Raw genomic sequence first — 27,856 nt, forward strand, 5'->3', positions numbered from 1 at the left:
TTACAGAGTTTACTCTTTAATCTCAACCTGTTTCCTCCTCCTCCTCCCGCGGCTCCTCGGCACTCCCGTGCGCGGCGGCGGAGGGCCCAGGCGCAGCCCGGCAGCAGGGCGCGGCGGTGGGCTCGGTCTCCCCCGTCCTCCTCCCCCAGCGGCCGGTGCGAGGATGTCCCGGAGACCCCGGCACAGGTAACCCGCTGTCCGCGGGCGGGGGACGGCCGGCTGCGCTCCGCGCCTGTCACACGGGGCGCGGGACGGGAGAGAGGGAGAGCGGCAGCGGAGAGCGGCTCGCCCGGCGGACGGGCCGGCAGCCCCCGTCCTCCGTGCACCTGGGCTACTCCGCCGCCGGTGCCGAGCCGCTCCCCTGCTCCGGAGGCGCCGGGGGAGCTGCAGCCCGGCGGGACGCGCCGCGGAGCAGCCGATACCGGGGCGCTCGGGCCCCGCGCTGCTCGCCCGCGGGGGGCCGGTGCTCGCCGCCCGCAGCAGCCAGCGCGGAGCCCGGCGGAGCTCCGCGCCCCGCAGCCGCCAGGCTGGACAATGTCTGGCGGGCTCGGCGGCGGCAGGTAGCGCGTCCCGTCCCATTCATTCATTCATTCCCAGCCGGGTGAGGCGGCGGGTGCGGGGACTCCCTTCGCTCCCTCTACTTTTTTTTTTTTTTTTTTTTTTTTTTTTTTCTTTATTCATGCCTTTCGCCCTTGGAAGCGCGACTCTCGCCTGCGGGGCTTAGCTTTTTCCCGGTGCACGCCGCTCGGCACATGCCGGGGCGGGGGGCTGCGCGTCCGACGGAGCGCTCTGCCGGAGCTGTCACCGTGCCCGCCCGCCTGCCGCGCACCCGCGCCGGGGCGATCCGCGCCGCGACAGGGGCCGGGGGCGGCGGACGGGACGGGACGGGGCGGCAGCGCCGCGTGGCCGCATCCGTGCCATCGCTGCCGGGCGGGCGCACAGAGCGCGGTTGTTGTCTAATTAGCCGGGCACGGCGGGTCGGACACGTGGAGGCTTTTTTCTCTTTCTCTTTGCAGCCCGGCATCCTCCCCTCCCCTTTGGCTGCCTATGACAGGGGAGAAGGTCGCAGCACTGCCTGTGGCTTCCCGGGCGCCGGCCCCGTCCGGTGGGACTGGGGGCTTGGTGTGATCTTTGTAAGGAAGAGGGGCTTGCGGTGCGGGAGGAGGCGGCGAGCCGCTGGGCGAGCGCCGGGCTGTACTTTCGGTGTCAGCGCGGGGCTGTCGCTAGGGCTGGCGGTGAATCACCCGGCCCGTCTCTCCCGAAAGAGAGGGACAGCCGCCGCTGCCTCGCGGGCGCCTCCCGCAGGGACACGGCCGCGCTGGGGCTGGAGGCCGGGGCAGCGCGGTGCGGTGTCCGCCTGAGCCGCGGGCGCGGGCTCTGCCCCGCGGGGCTGCTGCCCGAATTCCTTCAATCACGGTAACAGCAGCGAGTCATCTCCTCTACACCTCCTTTTTCTGTAATTTTTCTTTTTTTGTTATTTTTCTTATTTTTTTTACCTCTCCCCTCTTTTATTATTTTTTCTTTCTTTTTCCCTTTTCCCCGTGCATCGTTGCACAAGCCTATTGCCTCGGCGAACAGCGCAGCGCTGATGGGCGGCCGGGGGATCCCGCTGTCCCAGCAGGGCGGGGCGCCGTGTCGAGCCGCACCGGGGGGAGCCTTCGGGGCTGCGGCCGGAGGTGCAAAATAAAGTTTTAGAGCACTGCTGAGGGCCCGGTTGACTAAAAAAAAAAACTACCGAGCGTCCCGGAATCCCAGGGCACTTTTCTCCTGCTGGAGGACACAGGTAGTACAGTAGAGTTTGCGCGGTTCTGCGTTGCCAGCGAGGCCCCTGTCATTTAAATAACCCTGTTACAGAGCTGCCCCGCACTGAAGCCCTTTAATGGGTTGGCCGCTGATGCTGTGCTGCTGCTGCAGCAGAGCGGCGTTTCCCTGCGGTGCCCGGCCCGCGCCGCCGATGGATGCGTCCCTGCGGGTTGCAGCCTACGGAAAACTCGTTTTCAAAATGATACTTGGAAACTGTGCCGCAAAACTTCCTTTGGCATATGGGCAGCGGCGCAGCTGTCTGCGTGTGTCACTGAGAAAAGTGAATCTGCTTCGAGCGGCGGCTGGGGAAGGAGCCGCGCTTGTGGCAGCTGGAGCGTGGGAGCTTTTGCTCCGGCACAGGAGGCTCCAGCTGCCAGCGAGGGTGCGTGCGGAGCGGGAGCTTCCAGCGGGGCTTGCTCCCGGTGCTTACCGGCTCTGGGGAATAGGGGGGGAGCCGTGGGGCTCCAGGACTGCAGCACGGCGCTGCGAGGTGAGGGTGGCAGCGATGGGCTGGGTGGGAGAGTCAGGGGCGCCCGGCAGAGGCTGCAGGGGGGCCACGCACACCACAGCAGGCTGTGGAAAACTTTTTACATGTAGCATGGAAGCATGTTCTTTCATGGCCCGTGACACTGGCTAGAAAACAGGGTGAAAGATGTAGGATGTGATTAGCCCAGTACTTTTAAAGAATGTATGTTCAGCAGCTTGCCTTTTGGAAGTGATTGCACCTTGACTAACAGTCACCATGCTTCACTGTGTCTTAATTTAAAGTAATCTCCCAAAAACAGGTTTATAGCATAAACAGTGCCTGTTAATTTTATTACAAAATAACTTCGTTTTAATGTCTTAGTCATACTTTTAACATACCACAGCATGCCATGCCATCAGATATATCGCAATTTTGAACCTTAATGACACTCACTACTTTCTAACACTCATGGCTAGCATCTCTTAGCTGTAGTATCAGAACTTCTGCTCATACCTTAAAAGTTAGGAGTGGAATACTGTCTGCCAGAAAGGCACATCTTGTTGCAAAACAGTCTCTTTTAGATGTAGTTAACTAAGTAGAGCAAGTGCTATTTGTGCAAAGAGTCATGGAGGCCTTTTTGCCCATAGATAGCCTCTGGGGAAATCCCTGAGTCATGAGTTAGGTGAGCAGAGTATTTCAAAAACTGTATGAGGGATTTAGAAATGGATTAGAGGTAATAAAGTTGTAGAAATGGAGAGTATAGAAGGGTTCAGTCATTCATTTGTTTGTTTCAGGATATTAAACGAACTTGTCCTCAGTCTTTATCTGTCCAAACCCATAAATGGAGGGCATATTTCATATTAGAGCTTATTGCATGTTAATGCTGCCACTTACTGTCTACTTAATTGTAAAAACTTGTGCCTTCTCCTGTATGATCCATAAACATTTTCTCAAACAAGGTTATTGTTTAGCTTTTTGTTTTGCTACACAGTCTGTTTTATTTTGGAACTGTATAACAATCTGCTTTGTATGTGTTAAACATACAAAACCACTAATATTTTTCAGAATGTATGGCATGAGTTAAAGATCTCAAACATGTACTCGTGTACTGGACACAGCCTCTAGTTGTCTTTATTGTCCCAAATATTGTATTTTAATTTGAAGCCTTCATTGGTTGAAAGTTTGCCAAATGTGTAATTCACCACTGATCTAACATTAGGAGCAGGTCTAAACATGCACAGTAATACGAAGGTTGCCAGCCCTTTGCCTGTATCTGTGGATACCAAAAACAGCAGAACCAGTTCAGAATACTAGAACAACAGAATGCAGAACAAAATCTTGTTGTGCAAGTTTTAAAACTTTTATCTGTGTAACCTTTGTAAGGATTGTAGTGGGTTTTTTTTTGTTTTTGTTTTGTAATTAAGTAGCTCAAGTCCTCATGCTCCACTGTCTCGCTGTGTTTCCTTTTGCAGTATATATAGTAGTGATGATGATGAAGAAGATGTTGAGGTGTATGATCACGATTATGATGGTCTGCTTCCTAAGACTGGAAAACGTCACTTAGGAAAAACCAGGTGGACCCGAGAAGAGGTAAATCCAAGTTCATTCCTCTCCTGCATGTAAAAAGATAAGAGAGAGCATGGATCACATTCATCTCCAAGTTGTTTCATGTTCCTCACTATATTGTTAACCTGCAGATTTACTTCAGTGATAGTCCCATACCTGAGGACAACTTTTTTGACCCTCTAGCTACATTCAGAGTTTTGTTTAGCTTTGAGCATAGTTCTTACCTTTTAAATAAAATGTATAAACACAACTTTTTAATTTCCACCAAGGTCTGAGTTACAGTAATTGATGTGTGAATCTCCGTGTAATCCCTGTTGGAGAAGCGGATTCCAAATCACCTGTAGCAGTGCTTCACTGTTGCTACTTGAGTCTTTCTGTTTGGAAACTGTTGCTATGAGAGAACCACATTCGGTGGTTCAGGGTGTTCAGTGTCCCACAGCAGGAAACAACTGCGGCAGAAACTGCTGCAGTCCTTCTGTACTGTTGGAATTTTGCACTTTAATTGCAGTGTTATGATTCCGAGTAGAAATAAAGTAAAAGCTGAGGGAGAGAAATCCAGCAGTACCAAAGCTGAGCACTCAAAGATGTATTTTGCTTTTCAAGGTCAGAATGTGTTTTAATTGTGATACCCTTGTGCTGACTTTCTGGGAAAATTGTGGTATCAAACTACTTTGCCAGGTGGATCTCCTTTGGCCATTTAACTGGTTTGAGTTTGTTGTGGAATACATGAATACAGTTCTTGAGTTATGTTTTGACTTTCTCTTCTCTAACAATGTGTATTGATGTAAAAACAGTGGCAGGTCACCCCTTGCGAGCCTTTTATTTATTTATTTTAAATCATAGTCTGCCCTTACAAAGGTGGACGTGGTTGTGATGTGGCTAGGGAGGAAAAGATGGCCATGAGGTCCAGTGGCCATTGTCCTGTCACATGAACTGGGAGCATACTGGGATGTGCTAAATGGGGAAGGAGAGGACTACTCTTCTCCTCTTATCTCTTGGGACATTTCTGGTGTGTATTACACTGTCCCGATCCTTCCTTGTACAAAAGATTGATTTCTTTTCTCTTTAGGGTCTATATTTCTGGCCTTATCATTAAAAAGATTGGGCCAAAACTGCCTCACAGAGAACAGGAGCAAAAAGAAGCTGTTAGTTTTATTGTGCATTTATTGCAGATGGATAGGCCGTGAGCAAATCACTGGATCTCCCATTGCTTGCAAGACATAAAAAGCTTAAGGGTGTGATTTTCTGAGGTCCCCAGGGAGCTGAATGCCTGACTGTTACTGAATTTCAATGTTATTCTGATGCTTGACATCTAAACACCCATTTCCTCCTGTAAATCCAGTCCAAGAATAACAGTTACAGTGCTTTGATGAGTGAAATGGGAATGTATATTGTGAGTCAAATAACTGCACAGAAGTCAGTCTTTCTCCTGCAGCACAGTAAAGAACCTACCAAAATCCAAAGGACTAGGAAAAAATTCTGCTTTAGGTGATTAAAAGCATGAGAAGTCTACAGACCACCTTCCCTTAACACTCAGAAAGCAGAAGTAGATGCATAAGAAGCTAGAAGAATGAATTTTAAAAAATATTTCATTTATATTATAAGAGGATTGCAGTGTTAATTATATCTGGGGGGCTTTTTTATGATTCAGGATGAGAAGCTGAAGAAGCTTGTGGAGCAGAATGGCACAGAAGACTGGAAAGTTATTGCCAATTTCCTTCCTGTAAGTGGATATTGGTTTCTGTTTCCAGGCTTAGGAGCAACTCTTTATCGAGGGATTTCCTTGATAAAGGGGAAGGGGAGTGGTTGCTTTATAGTTACATTTTCAGGGGAGATATAAAGCTTCCACAAATGGAGACCTTAGAAATTTAGTTAGATTACTATGGAAACCCTTACATTTTTCTCCTTTCACTTCTCAGAAGGGGTTGGAAAAAATCAAACAAGCAAAAATGGGGGATGGTGGGGACTTGCACAGTAGATGGTCAATGTGACAATGAAACAAAATGTCTCAGCACACTGAAAAAAACCCAACTTTGGTGAATTGTAAGTATGATTTTGAAGATAATTGCTTTGTGAACAGTTTGGGTGCTGCTGAAATACTGCATGTGAAAGCATGCCAGCTGTTGTGCAGATGGGGAAGATAAAGTTTGTGTAGTTTTGGTGATGGAGTCCTCAATGCAGAAGTGATGGAAATCTTATCTGTTCTGTCAGCAAATTGATAGTTGACCATCCTCTTCTCAGACTTACTGTATCACTCTGTTGTTTAGTAGTCTAAGTTGGCAGTGAAATACATCAAAACAAGTGTATGTAAAGAGGAGCATTATTACTCTACTTTCATCTTGTCTAAATAATTATTCATTTTGTGTATTTCACATTTCACTAGAATCGGACAGATGTTCAGTGCCAGCACCGATGGCAGAAGGTACTAAACCCAGAACTTATTAAAGGTCCGTGGACTAAAGAGGAGGATCAAAGGGTAATCAGTTTTTCTTTCTGTCTGATTAATGCCTTACTAGCAGATTTCAGGTGTTGGGGCACAACTCCTGGAAACTTTGGTGGTCTCAACATTATTATGGCCAGAGGCAGATTGTATTTGTGTAGTGCTTTCTAAGTTTGCTATGCAAATAAATTACTGTTGCTTTACAGCACTGTAATGTAGAATTGCAGTCTAGAAATGCCTTAACTATTACCAGATTTTTCCTTTTGGGTAAAAATATGAATGGGAAGTGGGGAACCTTAATTGCTATTAGTTTTGCTGGGGCAGTTTTGAGAAATGTTGTTGAAAATATTGCTTCACCACAGGAAAAAAATTTCATTGATTCATCATGCATCATTAAATACAGGCAGTTTTTATGTCCTTCTTTGAAGGTAATAGAGCTCGTGCAGAAATACGGTCCAAAGCGCTGGTCTGTCATTGCTAAGCATTTGAAGGGAAGGATTGGAAAGCAGTGCAGGGAGAGGTGGCACAACCATTTGAATCCAGAAGTGAAGAAAACCTCCTGGACAGAAGAGGAAGATAGAATTATTTACCAGGCACACAAGAGACTGGGAAACAGATGGGCAGAGATTGCAAAGTTGCTGCCTGGACGGTAATGACATATGCTTTTAGCTCTCAAAAAAGGAAAAAGCTGCAGGTCTGAGCAGTCTGTTTTAGTCACCTCAGGTTGCACTGTAAAAATAAAAATAATTTTGGAATCAAAACCTGAGAAGCCAGTGACACCGATGTGCATTTTTCTCTGTGGGGAACTTCACTTTTTGGTCAGTACATGCAACAGTATGCTATTTTTACAGGCTTTTAATGTTTGCCATAGGTACAAAAGCCAGTAACTGGAGCAAGACCATAAGAGTTTCCTAAATGTCTGTGCAGTCTTATTTGTGCCTGTCAAAATTTAAATCGATTTAACAGGGAAGGATCAGGCTCTGCAAGTGGAACATAATTTACGTTCAGCTAAGGGTATGCCTTCAACATGAAATCCAGTCTGTTTATTCAAAATTATTTAAAAGAAGGTTTCTTCAATTTTTGTAATTGCTCTTGAATCATCCAGATGATTTTGACCCGTTAAAAAAACATGTGCAAAACAGGAGAAACTTTTTCCTCAAACACTTCTCCTGGAAATACTTGTCTCACTGAAAGCTTCTGTACAGCTTGTATATAAGCTCAAAGATTCAGTGTCTTATTTGCTGTGATTAAAAGTGGCTCAAAATGTGGGCAAGCAAATAATGTAAGCAAGGGAGAGGTTTCCCTTCTTTTCTTCCTGCTACTTGATAAAGGATCTTCAAGACCTAAATATAAGGCCTAAGATCACGATAGCCTTTTAAGCAGTTATTCCTTGGGCTGCTTTCACCTTCTAGAAAATAACAAGAGAGGAATTAGCCCTTGGAAATATTTTTGTAACTTCCACATCTCACAGATATTACTTTGAATGATATCATGCAGTGGTGATGTTTTCCAAATAGCAGAGCTGGATTTAAGCATATTCTTAAAATCTCACAAACTTGGTAAGTTTGCTTTTCCTGACTCATAACTGTGAGGGTATGAATCTCAGTTTTCCTGCATCTAAGAAAAATCCCAACAGTTTTGTTTACTGAGTTTGTGTACAGCATGATGTTGTTGTTGTCTAGGTGACCAGCTGGAAAGTTGCTTGGAAGTTAGTCTATTCACAGCTGTTCTTCACAATGTTTCCTTCCAGCAATGAGACACAGTAAGACTCCACTGAAATATTAAGATATAGCAAGATGATATTGGCATTTCTTTAGGATCGTCTCAAAGGGATGTTAGCCTTTCTTGTCTCCTCACTTCGTGGAAATGAGGTGAAGATGAAGTTAGTAATTGCTTACAATTTGAGGATCTAAGTCCTCAGTTAGATGACAGAATGAGAGGCATAGAGGATGACAGAATGCTTTAAAAAGTATGTGACCAACCATAGCCCATTTTTCTTTTTCCGTCACCTTTATACTGAGCATCTCTCCTGAGAAGTTTGGAGTAAATTTGTAGTGGTGAGGGTAAGGAGGAAGGTCAGAGAAGAGCTCAGGGTTTTACCAGAAATGCCAACAGCAGTTCCCTGCCCACTGACCTGTCTGAGTTGGAAATGCCCATTTTGGAAACTCCTCGAACATGTGTATTTCTGTTGCAGAACTGATAATGCTATCAAGAACCACTGGAACTCCACCATGCGCCGAAAGGTCGAGCAGGAGGGCTACCTGCAGGACTCCTCCAAAGCCTGCCACTCCTCAGCAGCTGCTGGCTTTCAGAAGAACAACCACTTGATGGCCTTTGCTCACAACCCGTCGCCACCTGGCCCGCTGCCGGTGGCCAGCCAGCCCCCGCTGGGCAGTGACTATCCCTACTACCACATCCCCGAGCCACAGAACGTAAGTGCCTGGACATGGAGAGTCACAGGGCTGCTGGAATGGATGGGGCAGTTCAGCTGTGCGTGGTTCCAGCGTGAAGGATCAGCTTCGTTTTCAGGGACTTTGGATGTGTTTGATGTCGGATGAGGATTTCTTTGACTTTGTTCAGTGGTGAAAATAAGTACATTTCAATCTGGTGGCATTCAGGTGGTGGAACTGGGTAGAGCAGGTTTAATGCCTTAGGAGCAGTTAACATATTTCTTAGTGTTGTGAATATTAAATTTCTTGAATATCAGTTGGATCTAGTTAATTCTGCGTCCCATGTCAAAATCTCCCACATTCTCTCTAGTAGTATTCTGTTTGTGGGTTGCCTGTCAGAACCAAGTGAACAAGTATTGGTTTTAATCAGATTTCTTCTTTATTAATGATTAATAATGAAACAGGCTCCTGCTTCAGACAGTTGCGTTATAGAGTTTTAGATGATAATGAATTGCATCTTTTGCTTTTTCACTTCAATTTAGAAAATCCTTACAAATGTGCCTATAAGTTATTAATCTTTTCTCATTCAGGAAGGGTAAATATTTCATATATGAATTTTATTTCTTCCTCTCTAATGCTTGCTGTCATATTCCTAAAAACCTGATTACTTTTCTTGTAAACATTTGTAGTTTTTTGCTATTTAATCTCCATGGACTAAAAATATTAAGTACCTAAAACCAAAGTATGTTTAACACAAATTGACAATGCCAGCAGATAATATGATGGAAATAATAAATTTTTGCTTTTTGACCTAGGTTCCTGGTCAGATCCCGTATCCAGTAGCACTGCATGTAAATATTGTCAATGTACCTCAGCCAGCTGCTGCAGCTATCCAGGTAGATAACTTGAACCTCATTTCAAGAGTCAATTTCTTAAATATTTGTTAAACTAAGATGCAGACATCGTACATTAAGAAAACATTTTAATGTATTAAATCTGGTGAAAAGAGAAAATGGGGAAGGTTGGGGAGTTCTAACATGGTGAATAATTGCTCCTTCTGAAGTGGATTTAAAATGCAGTAGTTGACATATGGTGCGATGGCTTTCACTTTCTCCATTTCAAATATCTATAATGAAATTCAGCAGAGACTTTGGTAGTGGAAAACACAATTGACAATTGTTTCATCTTTGAATCTAATTTGGCTGTTATAACCACAGGTCGGCAAACCATAAGCATTTTAGTTGCTACATCCTATCAGACCTTTATCTTTTCTTTTCCCTTAACTCTTAATTTCAGAGACACTATAATGATGAAGACCCTGAGAAAGAAAAGCGAATAAAGGAATTAGAGTTGCTACTAATGTCGACTGAGAATGAACTGAAAGGGCAGCAGGCATTACCAGTAAGATTGTCACTGTGTGCTTGGATGGAGGGATAGCAGCCTTACCCCAGTGCTTGTCTTTTTAACTTTTTACTCCCCCTCTGCTTTCAGTACTAATCAAGGCTCTATATTTCCGTTTTAAAAGGATGAAACATAGCACATATATAATCTGTATCTGCTTTGTAAATTCTTTTGGAAAAAAAATTCCAAAACTTTTGCAGGTATCTTATTTTGCAAAGTGGGAGCAGGACTGGGCTCTGTAACATGATGTAATATTGGAAACATGATGATTGTACAAAATCTGAAAATCCTGACTTTTAATCAATAATGGGATCTGTTTCTGAAAGTGTGCAATGGTTCATGTGATGAAAATGTAGTGCCTGTGCATTAGATTTTTCTTCTCTGTTGCATTCTTTCCTTCAGCTGTGTTTTATACACTTTGTAAGCTTCAGACTTGGTGCATGTTTGAATATTTGTTTTACTCCTCCAAATAATGTTAGATTCTTCGTAACTGCATGTGTGGAGCAAGTGCTGGCTATTACTGAATTCTCATACTTCGTTGTATATGACATTGGATAGTAGTGTGTGAAAACCCTTGTGTAACTACTTAACACCGTCACCAAAGCCAAGAATCCCAAAATAATTTTTGAAGATAGGTGATAGCCAGCAGATTCTTTTTTTTTTTTTTTTTGGGTAATATTTAAATTAATAGTAAAAGAACTGCATGCATGATACGTTAGTTTGGCCACTTTTTAACTTTAGTTAATGTTTTGCAATTTCTTCTGTTGCATGATCACACTGGAAAGAAACTTCTGTTAATTTGTTCTTCTGCTTTCCTAACCACGTTGATTTGACAGCCTCTTCATTGCATTGGTGTAAGCTGTAGCATTAGATAGGGATAGCAGAAGAAAAGGAGATAAGCAGACAAAAGCAACTCTAACTCTAAAAACTCTTAGCCCTCTACGGTGCTGAGCGCTCAGTAGGGAAATCCTGCCATTTCTCGCTTCTTACAGAGAAGGATTTACAGATACTTTTTGAGCAGTTGGAGTAACAAAGTGTGAATTGATTATGTGCTAGTAATGACATATGCCTATAATCCTGGAAGTAAATTATGAGGTAACTTTGGGATAACAAGTACAATGCCAGTATTACTTAAAACAAGATCTTGCACTGATGAAAGGAAACATCTTGACAATTGTTTCATAGGCATAAGCTTTTAGATGATGATGCAACTACTTTTATCTTTCCTCCAGTGGCATCTGACACCTTGTGCAATTTCATTGCTAAGTTCCTTCTCCCTTTCCCCCCTCCCTTTTCTTCTTTTTTTTTCTTCTTCTTCCTTTAGACACAGAACCACACATCAAACTACCCCGGCTGGCACAGCACCACAATTGCTGACAGCACCAGGACCAGTGGTGACAGTGCACCTGTTTCCTGTTTGGGGGAACATCACCACTGTACTCCTTCTCCACCGGTGGATCACGGTTGCTTACCTGAGGAAAGTGCATCCCCTGCACGGTGCATGATTGTTCACCAGAGCAACATCCTGGATAATGTTAAGAATCTCTTAGAATTTGCTGAAACACTCCAGTTAATAGACTCCGTAAGTAGACTTGCCGCCTCAGGTGGATCTGTGCACGGTCAAGGAGTAAGGGGTGAGGAGCTGGGATTGTCCTAAATGTGGTTGTTGGTTTTTTTTCTGAGTAACTTTGAGTTGCTCCAGGATCTGAAGCTTATCTTCTGACATGACAAAATGCAGCTGCTTGTAAATGAAGCCCTCAAGCATGGATGCATATGCTTTCTGTGGGTGTCTCCCTTTCCCGCTACATCTTGGAATGGGAGCGTGAGTTTTGGCAAGATGCACAGTAGGAGCTTGAAACAATCTCTCAATTTCAAGTCTCCTTAAAATAAAATCAGAGATACCATGAAAAATTTTAAACAATGAGATGATATTTATTGATATTTTAAGGGACACATGCTATAGGTTTGTGTGTGGCCACTCATGTATCTGCATAATTTTTTAGAATTTTTAGTTGTAGCCTCAGTAGTTTAAGGAGCTTGCCCTGGCATATGTGAAGGACTGTAAGCACATATTTAAATGTCAAGTATGACTGACATTGGCATGGACCTGTTCTCATTGCAGTCTCTGGGATGCTACATGTAAAGGAGTAGCACATTGAATTATGTTTGTTGGTGGCAACCTCCTTCAGAAGCAGAGGTGTCTGCTTCATACAGTATCATTTCCCTTTCAGCACATCCAGAGCAGCATTACATGTTAGGAGGAGGCCAGCCTTGGTTTCCAGCACACATTTTTTGTAATGAAAGGCACCATCATCATACCAAGCAGAAAACACTGGGCGAGCAAATAATAAGGACTTAATTTGACTTATTTGTTAGGGACTCAGCAACACTAGCAGTGTTGCCAGCAACACTACTAGGATGTCAGACAGTTTGATAAAATCAAGGTATGTATTGAAAGCACAAATTGTGTTCACAGTGTCGCTGCTCCCATGAACAGGGTCAGGCTGAACTGAACTGGGAAAGACTTTGTTGTTGTTGTTGTTGGTTACAGGCATATCCTAGCGTTGTATTTTCATGAGGTGGCACTATACACTGTCTTATAGCTCCGTGCCTCCCACGTTGTTTCAGGATCCTTCATCATGGGGTGATCTCAGCAGTTTTGAATTCTTTGAAGACACAGACACTGCGGCTAGCAGAGCTCCCTCAGGCACAGCCGCGCAGCTTCAGCCAAGAGGGGCCAGTGCTTGTAGACCTCAAGGACAGCCCAGCACAAATCTGAGCAGAGTCATGTTGAGTCAGGGCTCTCCTGGCTCACCAAAGACCTTGTCTGCCTGCCAGGGCAGTGTGGCTCCGTGGGTCCTTCTTCGCAGAAGGAGAGGGCACTGCAGCCCCTTAGCCAGGGGCCACGGTAGCGCCTTGGCCCTAGCTGACGCCAGCAGCTCAACTCCTGCTAAGCGCTCCCCTGTCAAAAGCCTGCCCTTCTCTCCCTCCCAGGTAGATCAAGACTTCTGCACAGATGTTACTAATTCTCAAAAGTCACCCCAGTCTTAACAATTTAGAAACTAATCCTTTGGAACAAATGACTAATTACCGTTGTGCTTGTTGATTTCGCTCCGTGTTTGAATCTTCTTGCTGCTCCTAGTTTTCACCACTGAGTAGTTAATCAGCAAGCTAACTTGATTCTTGTCTTTTAAATTCATCTGTGGGGCCTGGTTTTTTGTGTTTTGTTTTTTTGCCTTTTTGGATCTTTTTTATAGGGGAGTGTGACTCCTTGCTTTACTCTTGCTGCTAACTCCAGCTACTGGAGTTTAACATCTCTGATCATCTGTGATACTTTCCATCTCTGTCCACTTACAGTATGATTCATTGACCTAGAAAACCCCAAACTGCATTTAAATAGCATTCAGGTTGTGAGACAAACTGACAACAACCAGAAAATTCAAATCACACTTGCCATGCTCTGCCCAGGCCATGAGAGTTGAAGTGGAATAGGAATGAGGTGGAAAATGGCCTGTTAAAATGGCCTGGCATGCACTTTCAAATTCCTGATGATGGTTGCTTTGTTTCACAGCTGTAGCACTATTTAAAAGTGTTTTGGATTTTTTATTTGTCTGTGTTGGTTTGCTTTAGTCCTTGATGTCAAAGAAACACTATTTCATGAAGGATAGTAGATTTCATGTAATGATTTCCTGCTGTATTTTCCATTACCTATTAGTTATTTTAATCATAAGTTATTTTTCCAGTGAAAGCCAAGTTTTCTTATATGCCACATTTTTGTAAAGTGGCAGATTGAATCTAGAAGGGAATACATTGAATTGTTGTCAGAATAAAGGATACCACTATGCTCACAGATTTGTAGACACCAGAAATAGAAGCAATATTTTAGGTTACTAGGTAGAACACATGCAAGAGCAATTTTCTCCAGACAAATAGTGCTGCCTCTTTTCCAGTCAGCTGTTTCCATTCCAAAGTATTCCACGCACCCGTCACAGGTGGCAGCTTTCATTTTATACTCTGAAAATGAAGTACTTTCTTTTGAGAGAGATGATAGGAAATTTATTTTCCTGTCATAAATGTTTTATTTATTGCCTTAAAAGCCCCTAGATGCCCCATATAAATATGTGTGGAATTTAACCCTGTTTCCTGTGGGTTTGTTTTTGAAACATCCCTTGCTCATTTTCACCCAGTTTCTTGGGCACACTGGTCTTAATTAAAATTTATTTGGAGAAAATCCAAATCAGGCTCTGAAAGTGGTGGAAAGTGTCTCTCATTGGAACAGAGTATCATTTCCTTTAGAATTTCTCTCTCTAGCTTCCTGAGCCAAACCATGGAGCATTTTTTCACAATGTAGTCAGGTGCCCCACATACTCCCACTCACATCATAGGGTGAGGACAGTGACTCATGTCAATAAGAAGAAAATAATTTATTTTTCTTTTGTTCAATCATGTCAGCTTAAGAGTTCAGCCATGTAACCTGGACATTCCTGTTAATTTTTTCTTTCCACATGTGCAGTTCTTGAACACCTCATCCAATCACGAAAACTTGAACCTGGACAACCCTGCCCTTACCTCCACGCCGGTCTGTGGCCATAAGATGGCAGTTTCCAGCCCATTCCACAGGGACCAGGCTTTCAAAGCTCAGAAGGAAAACCATGTGTAAGTCTGTTTGTCTTGTCCAGCTCATGAGGGTCCATTTCTTCACATTTGCATTCAGCACTTTGCAACCAGAGTGCTGGGTCAGCCTAGTCTTCAGGCTGTGAGAGGGTGGGTTTGGATTAGATACAAGGACTGTTTAAGGACTGTTCCAGCCTAAACCATTCTAAGATTCTATGCTTCCTACAGAGTTGTTTGCTCACACATTCAGATTTTTCTTAGCTGGGAGTAAAAATTCCACTTTATGACTATTGAGGTAGGTTATTAAACCACACATAGAGGTTTGCCAGTTTTTAAAATAAAGTCATTATACCTTATCACAGGCAAGTAGATGTTCTGCTGTAAAAGCAAAATGGATTATGGGATCTCAGGGAAATATTTTCTAAAGTCTTACAACAATACTGCCTGTATGCACACATTTCTGTAAAGAGGTAGTATTTCCAAGCATCTTCCTTTAAAGTTGCTCTCCTTCTTTTTAAAGTTTCAGGACTCCAGCAATCAAGAGGTCGATATTAGAAAGCTCTCCAAGAACACCCACTCCATTCAAAAATGCACTTGCAGCTCAGGAAATCAAATACGGTCCTTTGAAGATGCTGGTAAGAAGGAAACAATGATAAAAGTTACTTTGATATTAGTGTAGAGGGATGTTCTGGGACTTGGATATAACGTTTCTTTCTTTCAGCCTCAAACTCCAACTCATCTTGTAGAAGATCTGCAGGATGTTATCAAGCAGGAGTCGGAGGAATCTGCAATAGTGGCTGGGCTACATGAAAGTGGACCCCCTTTGCTGAAGAAAATCAAACAAGAGGTAAATCTCAAACTTACCTGAGGCAATTTAATTCAGAACTCTTTGCTGAGAAACTTATAGCAATGCCTTTTCTATTAAATAGCTGTGTCTGTTTTTCTTTCATGTGAGCCCCAAGATCTTAGTGTCGGTTCCATACAGTACACTAGGCATGTCTAATTCATCTCCCATTGATTTCCATAGAAGTCTTTCTGCTGTTTTCAGCAGGGGTTTGCTTGGGCCGTTCTAATGCAGTTTTCGTTTGAAACTTAAAAAGAAAAGAAAAATTAGACATGAATTTGGATTGAATCTTTCAAATATTGGTGAAAAGTATAGAAGAACCCCATGGGGACCAAGCTCCATGGAGTGACTTAGAAACCTGAACATTTGAGGACATTGCATTATATTACTTTGTCACTAAAGTTCTAAAAATACATTTATTCTCAGTTCTTTCTAGGGGATTAAACTCCTGAATACTGACAGAGCACTCAGTGCAAGTACTCAAAGTTTTATTAGATGGGGATTTTTTTTTTTTGGAGAACCTTGAACTTTTTTCTCCTGCAAAGAGCAAGGCTGCTGTAAAAGATGCTACTGTAAACATGCATTATGCACCTCTGTGAAGAATATTTGTTGAACTTGTTAAGCAACTGTCAGAAATCTCCTGGTCAGTTATGTGTTGGTTGAATCATGTCTTTTCTGCTTTCAGGTGGAGTCCCCAACAGATAAAGCTGGAAATTTTTTTTGCTCAAATCACTGGGAAGGAGAAAACCTGAACACTCAGCTCTTTACACCTGGGTCTACTATGGAAGACGTGCCAGTAAGTATAAGTTTTCACACCATCAAAGGAATTCTTTGTTTTACATCCCTGTTTGATTCTTAAATGCAAAAGAAAGAGAATATTTTTTATGATTTTCTTCACAAGAAGGCTTTATTCCTTATTTCCATGTCATTTTCCATAAAAAGCAAAATGCTGCTCTTATTTATCACTCTGTCTATAGAAGGTTGCAGAAGTTTCAGTCATTTTGCAGCCCACAGACTTTGAAGAGCCTACACTTGGAGGATGCCTGAACCTGTGTGTAGAAATAACTAGATCATGGAGTTAAGAACTGGTGAAAGAGAGAGAGATTCCTGATTTTTGCAAAGGAGACCTTGCCATAAGCACAGTTCTCTCCACATTGCCAGGCATTATGGACTATTCAGTGTTACTGTTATTCTTGAACTTGGGATTTTCACTGGATGGAAAACCTTTGCACAGGGCAGTGCTCCTGCAAAGCCAAGTCCCAGGAACACCAGGCTGAGGTTTGCTCCTAATCTGTGGCTGTGCCCAGTGTAGCAACTTCTGCACTCACACTAAATTAGTTTACAATGCATTCCAATTCAGATTGTTCTCATGTGTTGCTGAAAACCTTTTTCTTTTTTCTTCTCCTCTTCAGAATCTTCTTACCAGTTCCATTTTAAAGATGCCTGTGTCTGAAGATGATGATAGTTTTCACAAAACAGTTGCAGTACCTAGAAACAGGCCACTAGCTAGTCCTCTACAGGTAATTATTCTTTGATAAAAGTATCCTCTGTATATAAAAATACTTATATGCATCTGTATATATATATATATGCTTTCTCATAGACCGATTTTAAGTTTTGGGTATGGAAGAATGAAATGTTCAGATGAATGTGACTGAGGATCTCACTTAGCCTGTGGAGCATGAGGGCACAGCCCTGTGTGTGGGGTATTGTAACTCAGCTGGGTGCAGTTTGAAATGGGTAGGACCGAGAATTAATGTAGACCAGAGATTTGATTTTTTTTTTTTTTTTTTTTAATAGCATTCTTGTATGTGGCACTGCTGTTTTGGAGATGAGTGGTGTGGTGGTGGCCAGAACTTGACTGGCCTTGGGGTGAGAGGAGAGGCTTCAGCACTGCCTGGCTGGCACAAGTGTGGCCAGTATTGCCCATCCAGCCCAGCACCTGGATGGCCTTTCCCCAGTGGAGGCTAAATGTGTAATTGCTGTAATGCTGTCCCCAGATGTGAGGCTGGGGTTTATGTGACACATTTGTGTGCTTTTGCCAGGTGTTAACAAATACAGACATTTGCTGTACTTTAAAATAGAGCTGTTACACAGGGGCTGATCCAAAGCCCACCAAAGTCATCAGCAGCCAGTCTGGCAGCCCTTGTGGACTTTAGGTGGAACCCACAGCAAGTCATTCAGAAAACAAAACATAATTTCTGTATTTCCAATGTAGATGACTAAGTGATTTTGTGGCCCTTCTCCACATGGGAGAAATAAAGGAAAGTGTCTCATTCCCCAGGGTGAGTCACTGTCAGGAAGGAAATTGTAACTCCATGATTCCTGACTTTCAGACAGTCAGTCCACAGGGCTAATCCTTTCTTTCCTCCCTCTTTCCAGAATTTACATTAGGGCTTATTTACAGTAGGAAGAAATGAATAAAGGCTGGTTTTGATTAAGCATTTCTAGCCAGGCATTAAAAAGGGAGATAGTAAAATTTTACACATGTCCCCATTTGGCACAGTTTGCCATGGAGTAAGCTAGTATTTTGTGCTGCAGAATCATTTGATGAAAAACAGCTTTGGAGAGCAGGGACTGGGACTCCCCTTGGCATGGGGGTGTCTGAAGGGGCCAAAGACTCACACTCACTATTGTTTATCTGCCCTTCCCTCATGAGCTGTGTTCTTGGCTGCCAAGAGAAGGGTTTGCAGATCCACTGCCCCTGATCTAGGGCAGTACACAGGGGCTGAATTCAGACCCTCCCAGTAAAGGAGCTTGGGTCTCCAGCTGTGCAGGGTTGCTGGAGCACCCTGGAGGGTGCAAGGGAGGAAGCTGCTGCCCCCCTAACCTGTCTGTGAGCCATGACCCCAGCCAAACTCTGGGCTCCTTCACACATTATGGACAAGCTTTTCAGGTAGCTAAACAGCACAGGCTGTGTGTTGTCCTCTTGGTGGTAGCTGCCTGCACTCTGGCTGTAATAAAAAAGAAGGATCTGAGAGGTCTGTAAAGTAGGATCTTTTGATCTTTAGTGTACTGGTGTTATGTTTCCTGCTATCTAAAAATAATTTCTTTACAAGCTGCTGTAAATGAAAGGGCTTGTTTAACCTTCTGTCCTCACTCATGCTGATTTTGTTCAGGAAGTTTACGTGAGTCAATTTGTGGATCATTCTGGATTCAATTCTTCAGTCCTTGCTCAGGAAAACCATGTTAAAAGTCAGGTATGCTTATTGTTTGGATAAAGAGGACCTTTTCTTAAGTAGGAACTGAGTTTAAAAGGACTTCAAACTTAGTGTTTAAAGTGTGTTGAACTGAAAGAAAAAGTAGTTGTAAAAGGCCCCCAAATGAATAGTTAGTAGGCAGCTTCTTGGTGTATTAGTATGAAGGTAAAATTGTTCTCTTTGCCAATGAAGTATTGAGCTTTTCAGCTGAAATACAATCTTAAATGAAGAATGAGGCTTGGGGTTTCTGTGATGGTGGCACAGAGCGTTTTCAGAATGAAATACAGACTTTTTATAACAATGCAGTATTGTCTGCCAGTGGCTGCACTATGGTTTGGATTTGGTGTCATGGTTAAAAGCAGTGGTAAAGCTGCTTGGCCTCATGTCAGAGGGGAGGAGTGTGGCCCCATGCAGCTCAGAAAGCACATGTAGTCTGGCTCTGTTTCACACCAGAAACTGCTGCTGCTCTGTCCCTAATGCTTCAGTGTAAATGGACTCCTATGACTGGGGCACAGCATGCCTAAGGGTGCAAAGCCATGGAAAGCCTTAGCCTTTGTGCTTGTTGTTGTTTTTACTGTTTGCATTTTGTACATGCCCAGATTTTAGCACATTATTGTCCTACCCTTCCTGGACTGATCCACTGGCCTCCACTGATCCCATGAAAGTAGACATTAAACATGAAGGAACTCATGTGGGGGAAATTTAATTGTGTCTGCATATGTTGACATTGCTGCTGTTAATATTTTGGGCCTGATCCAACTGTTCTTACTTAGGCAAATTCTCATTGACTTCAGTCCAAGAAAGAATTACAGCAATCTCTGTGCCTTGGGATCTGTGCATGGAGAGGGAAGAGAGAAACAAAGACAGCACTAAACTTAGGCACTTTTTTAATATGCTTGGTTCTTAAAATACTGTTTTCTTTTAAATTTGAACTTAGAAAAGAGGAAGGCAGTATATTTACCAGCCCAGAGTTTTCCATTGCTTTAAGAATTTGCACTGCATTTGCACAAAGATATTTGGCTAGTGATAGACTGATCAAAATACTTGATTGCTTATTGTTTTGCTGTTAAATTCCAAAGAAGGCAAGAGTAGCAAGTGTTCAAACACATCTGTAATGATATTTTTACTGCATTTTGGGTACCTGACTGATCATTTGCCATTGGTAAATAGCAGCTGATGACCATATCAGATAGCACAACATGATTCACCATCACTTAGCAGGAGCAGCATGTTGCATCATTTGGCATGTGAGGTCAGGTACCACTGAGTTTGGTGCTGTCAGTGTTGAATAGAGCAAAGGGAGAGGAAGCCTCCATAGACCCAAGAAGAGTTTGGGCTTTATCCTCATTCAATCCCCTGTTAAGTCTCCCTAAGACATTGGATGTAAGGGCAGTTTTGTGTAAGATCTTTCTGGTGAGGTGTGGAGGTTCAGCCAGCTCTTTTGTCCTATGTGACAAATCTCATGGTTGTGCATTGAGTATTTTCAGACTGGCAGGAGCAGGAATGTCTCATCAAACCCACATGTTGCCTTGGGGTAGGCTTACTCTCCATTGCATGAATACCAAATATTTCTGCTTTGTATTCATTGGGTTAGTTAAAACCTGTATTTTTGCACCCTATATTTTTGTCACTTAGATGCCTGTCAGGGAGATTTTAGTCTCACTAGGAACTTCTCCAAGGGTTAAGGTTTTGGGATAAGATACTCCAAGACAAAAAGGTGATCTGTACTGAGCATGTGTTTGAATTTTGCCTTGTAAGGGGTTACATAAAAACCCCTCTGTTTCTGGCCCTTCCTATGTAAAAGTTAAATTTTATTTCGCATTATGTTCTGTAGCAGTACATAATACAAACTATCCTAACGTAGACATTTTAACAGATAGAAAAGTAGGCTAAATCACAGACCTTCCACCTAACCCTGCAGGCTATCAAAAGACACCATGAAATGGAGCCTTTTAAGAAAATAGCACTGCTTTGATATCTTCTTCCCCCAGTAACAAAGGAAACAACATAAGGTAGAAGCCCTGCAAGCTAAAGAGAATGTTCTTCAACCCCTAGCTCCTGTCACTTTCCATTTTTTAACCACAGACTGACACATTTCAGCTCGAATTTCCTGACTTTCAGCAGTTTATGTAGCCATTTTCTTCAAAGAGTAAGTTTAAAGGATTTTAAAGCAGTTACTTGGTTAACCTTTTTTCAGTGTTTGAGCTGTCATGAAGCTTAATTTTCTTCGTTTAAAAAAGTGAAATATTTTGTTTGCAGTTGGTTGTAAGACAAAATGGCCATGTAACAGCAGCCTTTCTCTCTTTTTCCTCCATGGCTTTTTGGGGGAAGAAGGTCCTGAAATCTCATACTTTTCTTTGTTTAAACAAGGGAGAGGGCTGTGTTTGAGATTTGCACAGCAAGGGAAGGCAGCCCCATGGGTTTCCCTCACTTGTGTTGCCCCTTCTCTCCCCAGTGACTGATGTGTACAGGAAGGAGATATGCTTGCCACAGCTGAGGGAGCCAGAGAAGGTTCAAAGTTACAGGCCAGTCACTGCATGTTTTCCTCCCAAGTCAGCAGAATTTGGGTTGCAAACAGATTGGAAGCTGCCCTGAGCTGGTGATGGTCTCTCAGGAAGAAAAGTCACTGCTTAACTATTAGTCACATTTGCAGCAATGTATTCTGATCTCTGGGTGGGGGGGGAACCCCCAAAAAACCCCATAACTTAAGGACAAAACTGGAGAGGGGAAGAATATGCTAGTATGAGTTGCAGGTGCTTAGCCCACTTCCATATCTCGTCCATTCATCTTACTTGGAAAGCTCATACATCTTGAGCAGGAGTTTTCTCTGAGCAAGAACAGCTCTTTAAAATGTCATCAAATAGATCCATCTAGCTCTGGTATCATGCTTATAACAAAATCTGAAAAGTTGGACTATCTTACTCTTTCACAGTTAGGAAGCTGTATTTCTGAGCAACTCAGAAGGCCCCAGAGCTTAGGAGAAGTCTGTCCTGTGCCCCAGAGGAAAGCAACAGGGGTAGAAATAGTGGTCTGTCTTGTCAAATGAGATAAAAATTCATTTATGGTCACTTTAGTTATTAATTAGTCTTTACTGTCTGGTCATGATAAGTAAATGGGTTTCTGCTAGTTCTGCATCCTTACAGAATAGAAAGCCATGTTATTCATATGCTGTCTATTGTATTCTGCTAGGAAATTGTTTTGTTTAGTGCATTGTTTTACTGTTTCAGGAGTGCTGCATTTCTGTTGCAAGCCTTATTTTCAGTGGCACATTCTGCAGACAATCTATACCATGTAATTTAAGGGAAAGCTGGAAAGAATTCCAGCTTTTTGCAGCAGGGAAACATGATAAGAGACCTTCTAATAGTCTAAGCATTTAAAATATTTTAAATACACTAGCTTTTTTTAAAATTATTTTTAAATACCAGCAAAGCTTGGATAAATTAGTGGAAATCTTTGTAACACCACTAGCTTTGCTGGAGTTGCTGAAGCTACCTGCCAGCAGAGCAGAGATGTAGAATCTGTCTTCTAGCACAGTTCTTTGCCAAGGATTTCTACTAGGCTTTCGTCAGTTTGGGAGCTCAGCACTGCAGGACTGCAGCAGTGTTTGGTTTTTGCATTGGCTTCTAACACAAAAGGTGTTCTAACACAGGAGCTTTCTTAAGCTACAGAGACAGCACATGAAAAGGCAGTCTGGGCTACAAGAGCAGAAGGACTAGTTCTGTTAGAAAAGCACCTTTCCACATTGTTTTCTTCCCTTACTCTGATCTGTTTTCTCTAGATGGTCCAAGTTTTTATTTAAAGTGCTTTAACTGGATATCCCAGTTACAGCTTTGACAGTTTGTTTACAGTTCACATTTGCCTGAGGGCAGCTGAAGGCATATTACAGGATAAATAAGGTAGTTTTGCTGCCAGGAGAAGGATGTACTGGTAGGATTATTGAGGTTAGAAAAAAGAGAGAGTGAGAGAAAAAGGAAAGGGACAGGGAGAATGACATAACCGGAATTGCACCATGGATCTGTAATTTAATCCTACGGGAACTTGTAGTACTGTACTTCCTTCTCCCCTCTCACTCCCTGATTTAGCTTAGAGAGAAACTGCCATGTTTGGAAGAGAAAACAGTTGAAGTACTGGCTGAAAAGGTTTAAACTCTTATAATTGACAGCAAAATTAAGACTAGTCTCCTACTCTGTGAGGCAATGAAAAAATTGTGTATGTGGAAAGAATTTACTGTGGAAATCCCTTTCACTCCTCACTGGCTAGGAATTTGTGAACACCTCACTCCTAGATGACTGAATTTAAGCTGGAATGAATATACTGGATCAATGAAAACATGTCCATCAATTTTGGTGGGGCTTGGGTCAGGCCTTCTGGCTTCTTGCAAAGATTTTGTTTCCACCCATCCATTGATTTGCTGAATTAGACCTGTAAATGTGGTCAGGAGGATGCAATGAGCATTCTGCTACAGGAGCATTCTGGCTTGGGTTTCTTTGCTATTTTCCTGCATGCCTGTAGCCTTCTGCCCGGGTCTCTATTCTTTTAATGTATTTTTTGAGTATGCTGTCTGTGGGGCACTGCCACTGTTCTGTAACAGAGCCCTGTCAGTGCTTGCTGTGATGCTGGTGTGGAAGGAGGCATTGTGGCATCCCTTTTTACCCTTTTCACAAAGAGATCCCATAGCTGTGTGTGACCAGGCTGGGCAAGGCACTCTGCCTGGCTTGTGGGACCCAGCACTCCCTGCCAAGGAGGGAAGGGAAGGGGAGCTGCTCCCATCAGGATGACTTTGACACGTGCCTCTGGCACTGCGCTGCAGGGCTGGCACGGCACAGGCATTGTGCTTTGTTTTGTGTTGGCTGCCAGGGCTTCAGACAGAAAGTGTTTATTGAAAATACCCACTTAAATGTTATCTGAGTTCCCTAAGGGTAGAATGGAAAACTCTGTTTGTAAATATGCTGTATCAGAAAACACACTCCTTTGGGTCCAATTCTTCTTTCTTCACTGGAGCAGAGCTCTCGCCATCATCACCAAAATGCAAAATTGGCCTCTTTTCATAAGTTTGTCACAATAGGGATGGGGGAAAAATGTGTAAGTAGTGTAATCTTCTGGGAAAAATAATACATGGATGAAAGCTTTTCTGTCTCTGTAGCAAAGCTGAAGTTGTTTTGAGCAGGCTCAAGTGAGGGGTGGAGCTGGTCCTCCTGTGCTTGCTGTGTCTGCTGCCCAGTGCTCCCTGGGGCAGCCAAGCCCAGTGGGAGGGCACAGGGTTACTGCCTGCCTGAGCAGCTTCTGCCACACTGACATCAGGTTAAAGATGAAGACCAGGCTTTCCATGGAATGAGTGACATGTAACAGCCTGCTGAGATGTTCGTGATATCAGGATACAGATTTTTTTTTTTTTTCCTACTGAGCACATGGCTGTTAATACAAAGAGCTCAGTGTGGATAGTAACAATTAAGCCTAATTTATGAAATATGGACACTCCTTACCTGAAGTTACTTATATTTTTCAGAAATTGCCATACTGTGACAAAGTTATTTAAGGGACAGCTGATCTCTTATTTCTAGACTGGCACACTGAAGCTTTGGGGGATCACAGGGACATTGTGGTTAGATGCATATTTCTGTCCTTGGAAATTATGGATATTCAGGAACTATCAGCTGCTTTTGAGGTGTACAGAACAAATCCAACTTCTAAGTAAAACCGACAGCATTATACCAGGCATTAATTTGGTTCCTCATGCAAATACCTCTAAAACAGCAGGGGAAAATATGCACAGGTGCCTGAGTCCCACTGAGGATCAATAGGGAGTTGTAGGTTCCCAGGTTGTATAGGTGCCTTTGAAAAAGTTAGGCTGGAAGTTGTTTAACCAAAACATAAAAGGGGCTGTGGTGTGCTGCATGTGGGTCTGTGGCACGCAGAAAGTGTGTCACACCTGCTTTCTGGCATGTGCCCTCAGCTGAGCCACAGCACAAGGTACACAGCTCTAGAAAAGAGGTGCATGGCATGTCTGTTCACTTCACAGATGCAGCTTTCCCACAAAAACTGCAGAAACTTAATGATTTGAGGCCTGACCTGGTTCTCCTTCAGAAAGGGAACTGCTACTGAAGCTCAAAAATGGCATCCAGGAGAAGAGGCAGCGTTTAGAACTTCTCTACAGAGAAGAGAAAGCCATGTCTAGGGAAGCCCAGGAGAAGTTTGCAGAGGACTTAACATGCTTGCTTAGTTATTCACTGGGTTTGTCCCTTCTAGGCTGTAAGCCCTCCAAGGCAGGAACCTCGGTTTGTACAAACCCCGTGTTTGTACTGCTGCCCTGATTAGGGTATGCTATATGAAATTATCTGCACTTCATAGTTGCCCAGCCTTTTACTATCCATATGTCTCAGATAACACTGTTTACAGTCAGAAGAGCATTCTGTAAACATTTAGGCCAGAGAATAATTTAAGGATCCTCTTGCAAAGTTAGCAACTAGAAGTTGGCAGAAAGAGCCATGGGCACGCCAGGGCAGTTCTGCTCTTAGCAGATGGTTTACAGTCCACCAATTATGATTCATCCAGTGTCCTAGAGGTTGGGAAGGCTTTGGACATCTCTTTGAGCAATGTAGTTATTGTACTGCAAAGATGATCCTTTTTGAATGCAGAGAAAGGTTTCTCCTGACTTGTCTATTCTGATGGATCCTGAGCATACATCTTCTCAGTATTCAGCAGTACTGGGATCCCCTTGTGGAAGGATAAGCACAATTGTGTGCATTTTTGGAGTGCAGAGTATTTGTACAGTTAACTATGTGATAATAGAGGTTAATTATTCAGGTCTTAGAGAAAATTTCAGTGTGGAAAGGCAGACACACTGGGTAAGTGAGAGAGTTCAATAGAAAAAATAAAAGTGTGTATCCTGGTGAATTCCAGGAGCTTTGAAATTTCATTGCTGTTTATAGCTCAAGGCAATGAGAAATGTCTCGCATGTGTAGCGAGTAAATAAATACAGCACACACAGCCCTCTGCAGATAGGTTTATCTCATTTTAGCATTGTACTAAATGGTGTCTGCAACCTCCATAAATACCACAAGAAGTGAAATGGCTTACATGATAATTAAAAGCTGTTTCTGCTGAGAGTCGAGCCCCCTCCCTTGTCCTTTGCCAGAGGAGCTGAGCTCTGGGGCGGGTGCTGATCGCTGCACACAGGTGAATTGAGCACGGGAATCCCGCTCAGGCTGTCAGGTTCCTGTAGGGAACTCAGGGACAGAGCAGCTGCATTTGTAGAATGGAGGTTCTGCAGGAATTTGTGCAAGGTCATAACACTGAATATTTAACTGTGGGCTGTAGGCTGTCCGTGCTCTGTAGACCATAAAGGTTGCCTGCCAAGTACTTCCTGAAGGATTAAAGGCAAGGCTGTAGATATGGCCTAATAGAAAAGACATTGTCTGAGAGAGAAGCAGGAAAGTTTGGATGGTTTGTGGTGTCCCCTCTGCAGATCATCTTGTCTCTCTGCCCTGTGGTCTCTGACTGAGCAGTCAGGGTGACATTTTTTTGCCTGTTGTGTTGAGATTTCAGTTTCTCAGGGGACAGGACAACATCCCACTGCCTTTCATGAAACAGTTAATTGTGAGCAGGCCCAGCTTTGGCTGGGACTATGGATAAACCACACAGCATTCAAACTAAATTTCTCTCTCTCTCTCTACTAATTTAGCATCTGAGCAACACCTGGGAGTCGGCGTCCTGCGGGAAGATCGAGGATCAGATGGCTCTGACGGATCAGGCGCGCAAATACATGGCCACCTTCCCCACCCGGACTCTGGTGATGTGAGAGGGTCCCCGCACAGAGAAGCATTATGGTCTGAGAACACTTCACCTCCGCTGGGAAATTCCTGTTCCTCTGCATGAGAACTTTTCACCAATGGGAGAAGAGCCTATCTTTGTTGTGGTACAACAGTTGGGAGCAGCACAAAGTGCATTTAGTCACTCAGCATATATATTCTTGTTGGATTTCACCCAACTTAAGAGTTTGTGTTTTTTTTTTTAATGATACTTGCCTAAATTATTAGGTATTGAGTTTGAATCAGTAATTAATGATCTTAAGTGCAGTCTTTTAATAAAGATAATTTTTTTTGTACTTTTTGAGATCAAACAGACTTAATACACCAGTATTGTTATTTCAGTGATGTGCTATCCAGGGGTGGGGTGTAGTTTTTGTTTCTTTTTTTTTTTTAATTTTGTTTTATAATAATAAAAGAGCAGGTACTCAAACAGATGTATTTTAAATCACTGAACAAAATGAATTGGTGTAAAATACCGAAGTGAAAAGCATTACTACAAACGCTTGTCTGTGCAAAATGGGAAAGCTGATCAAGATTGTGAATGCTCAAACATCCATCCTCTTGAAATACTTCTTTCTGTTTTGGTTCTAGGCCATTATACATTGTGTGTTTCTGTTGGGGGGGGTGGGTAATTAGCTTGCTTTAAAAAATATTACTGTATGAAACATAGATTTATGAGAAAAAATTATATTTTTATTCAGTAATTTAATTTTGTAAATGCCAAATGAATACTGTGTTTTGCTGCTACAGACCTTAGCGTGTAGACATGCTGCTAGTGTAAAAGGAGCAGTAGAGCTTTATATGGAAAAAAGACAAATGTTGATGTTAGCTAATTGACTATGCACTAGCATTTCAGACATTTTTGTTTTAATTTTTTTTACATCATTTATATTTTTTTCCCCCTTTTTTTTATAAGCAATATTTTTGAACACTGTTTTTGGGAGATTTTTATTTGTGTGGATGTGTTGTTTTGTTTCTCATTGGTTTGTAAGAGCATGCATTGCACCTTCATATGTTTGGGAGAACACTGTCTCGTTCATGTTGTCTCTTTTGTTCCATGTCTAGCTAGTTGGTCCCTAACTTGGGTCTTGTGTACTGAATCAGGTTCTTAGAAATACATGGTTCTTTGTACTGCCATATCAGATCTTTATTGATATGGCAAAACACTTGATTTTATTTTATTTTTTTATTTTTTTGTGTTTTTATAATAGCCTCTGACTTTGCTGCCTTAATAGCATTTGGTGCAGCTTTATCTGCACTTAATTTTTTATACAACAATGTACTGCCTTGTAGATAAATAAAGTGTGTTCTTTTTTTACTTAAA

At 42.8% G+C, this 27,856-nt stretch overlaps 1 protein-coding gene across 2 annotated transcripts; it reads left to right on the forward strand.

Annotated features, from left to right (window-relative positions):
* On the forward strand, positions 1-27,856 carry MYB (MYB proto-oncogene, transcription factor). 2 transcript variants are annotated; one of them, XM_056488584.1, is made up of 16 exons: positions 67-186; positions 3,742-3,859; positions 5,487-5,558; positions 6,219-6,311; positions 6,704-6,924; positions 8,470-8,707; positions 9,481-9,561; positions 9,962-10,066; positions 11,391-11,648; positions 12,695-13,060; positions 14,580-14,722; positions 15,201-15,315; positions 15,402-15,527; positions 16,210-16,320; positions 16,937-17,044; positions 26,406-27,856. In XM_056488584.1, the coding sequence occupies exons 1-16, from the start codon at positions 164-166 to the stop codon at positions 26,520-26,522; spliced, it is 2,295 nt and encodes a 764-aa protein (XP_056344559.1). In that variant the 5' UTR covers positions 67-163; the 3' UTR covers positions 26,523-27,856. The 2 variants fall into 2 exon arrangements, with proteins under 2 accessions (XP_056344558.1, XP_056344559.1); XM_056488583.1 differs by lacking the exon at positions 12,695-13,060 and having other exon boundaries at positions 1-186.

This window comes from Oenanthe melanoleuca, chromosome 3 (assembly GCF_029582105.1).
Source record: "Oenanthe melanoleuca isolate GR-GAL-2019-014 chromosome 3, OMel1.0, whole genome shotgun sequence".
Taxonomy (NCBI): Eukaryota; Metazoa; Chordata; class Aves; order Passeriformes; family Muscicapidae; genus Oenanthe; species Oenanthe melanoleuca.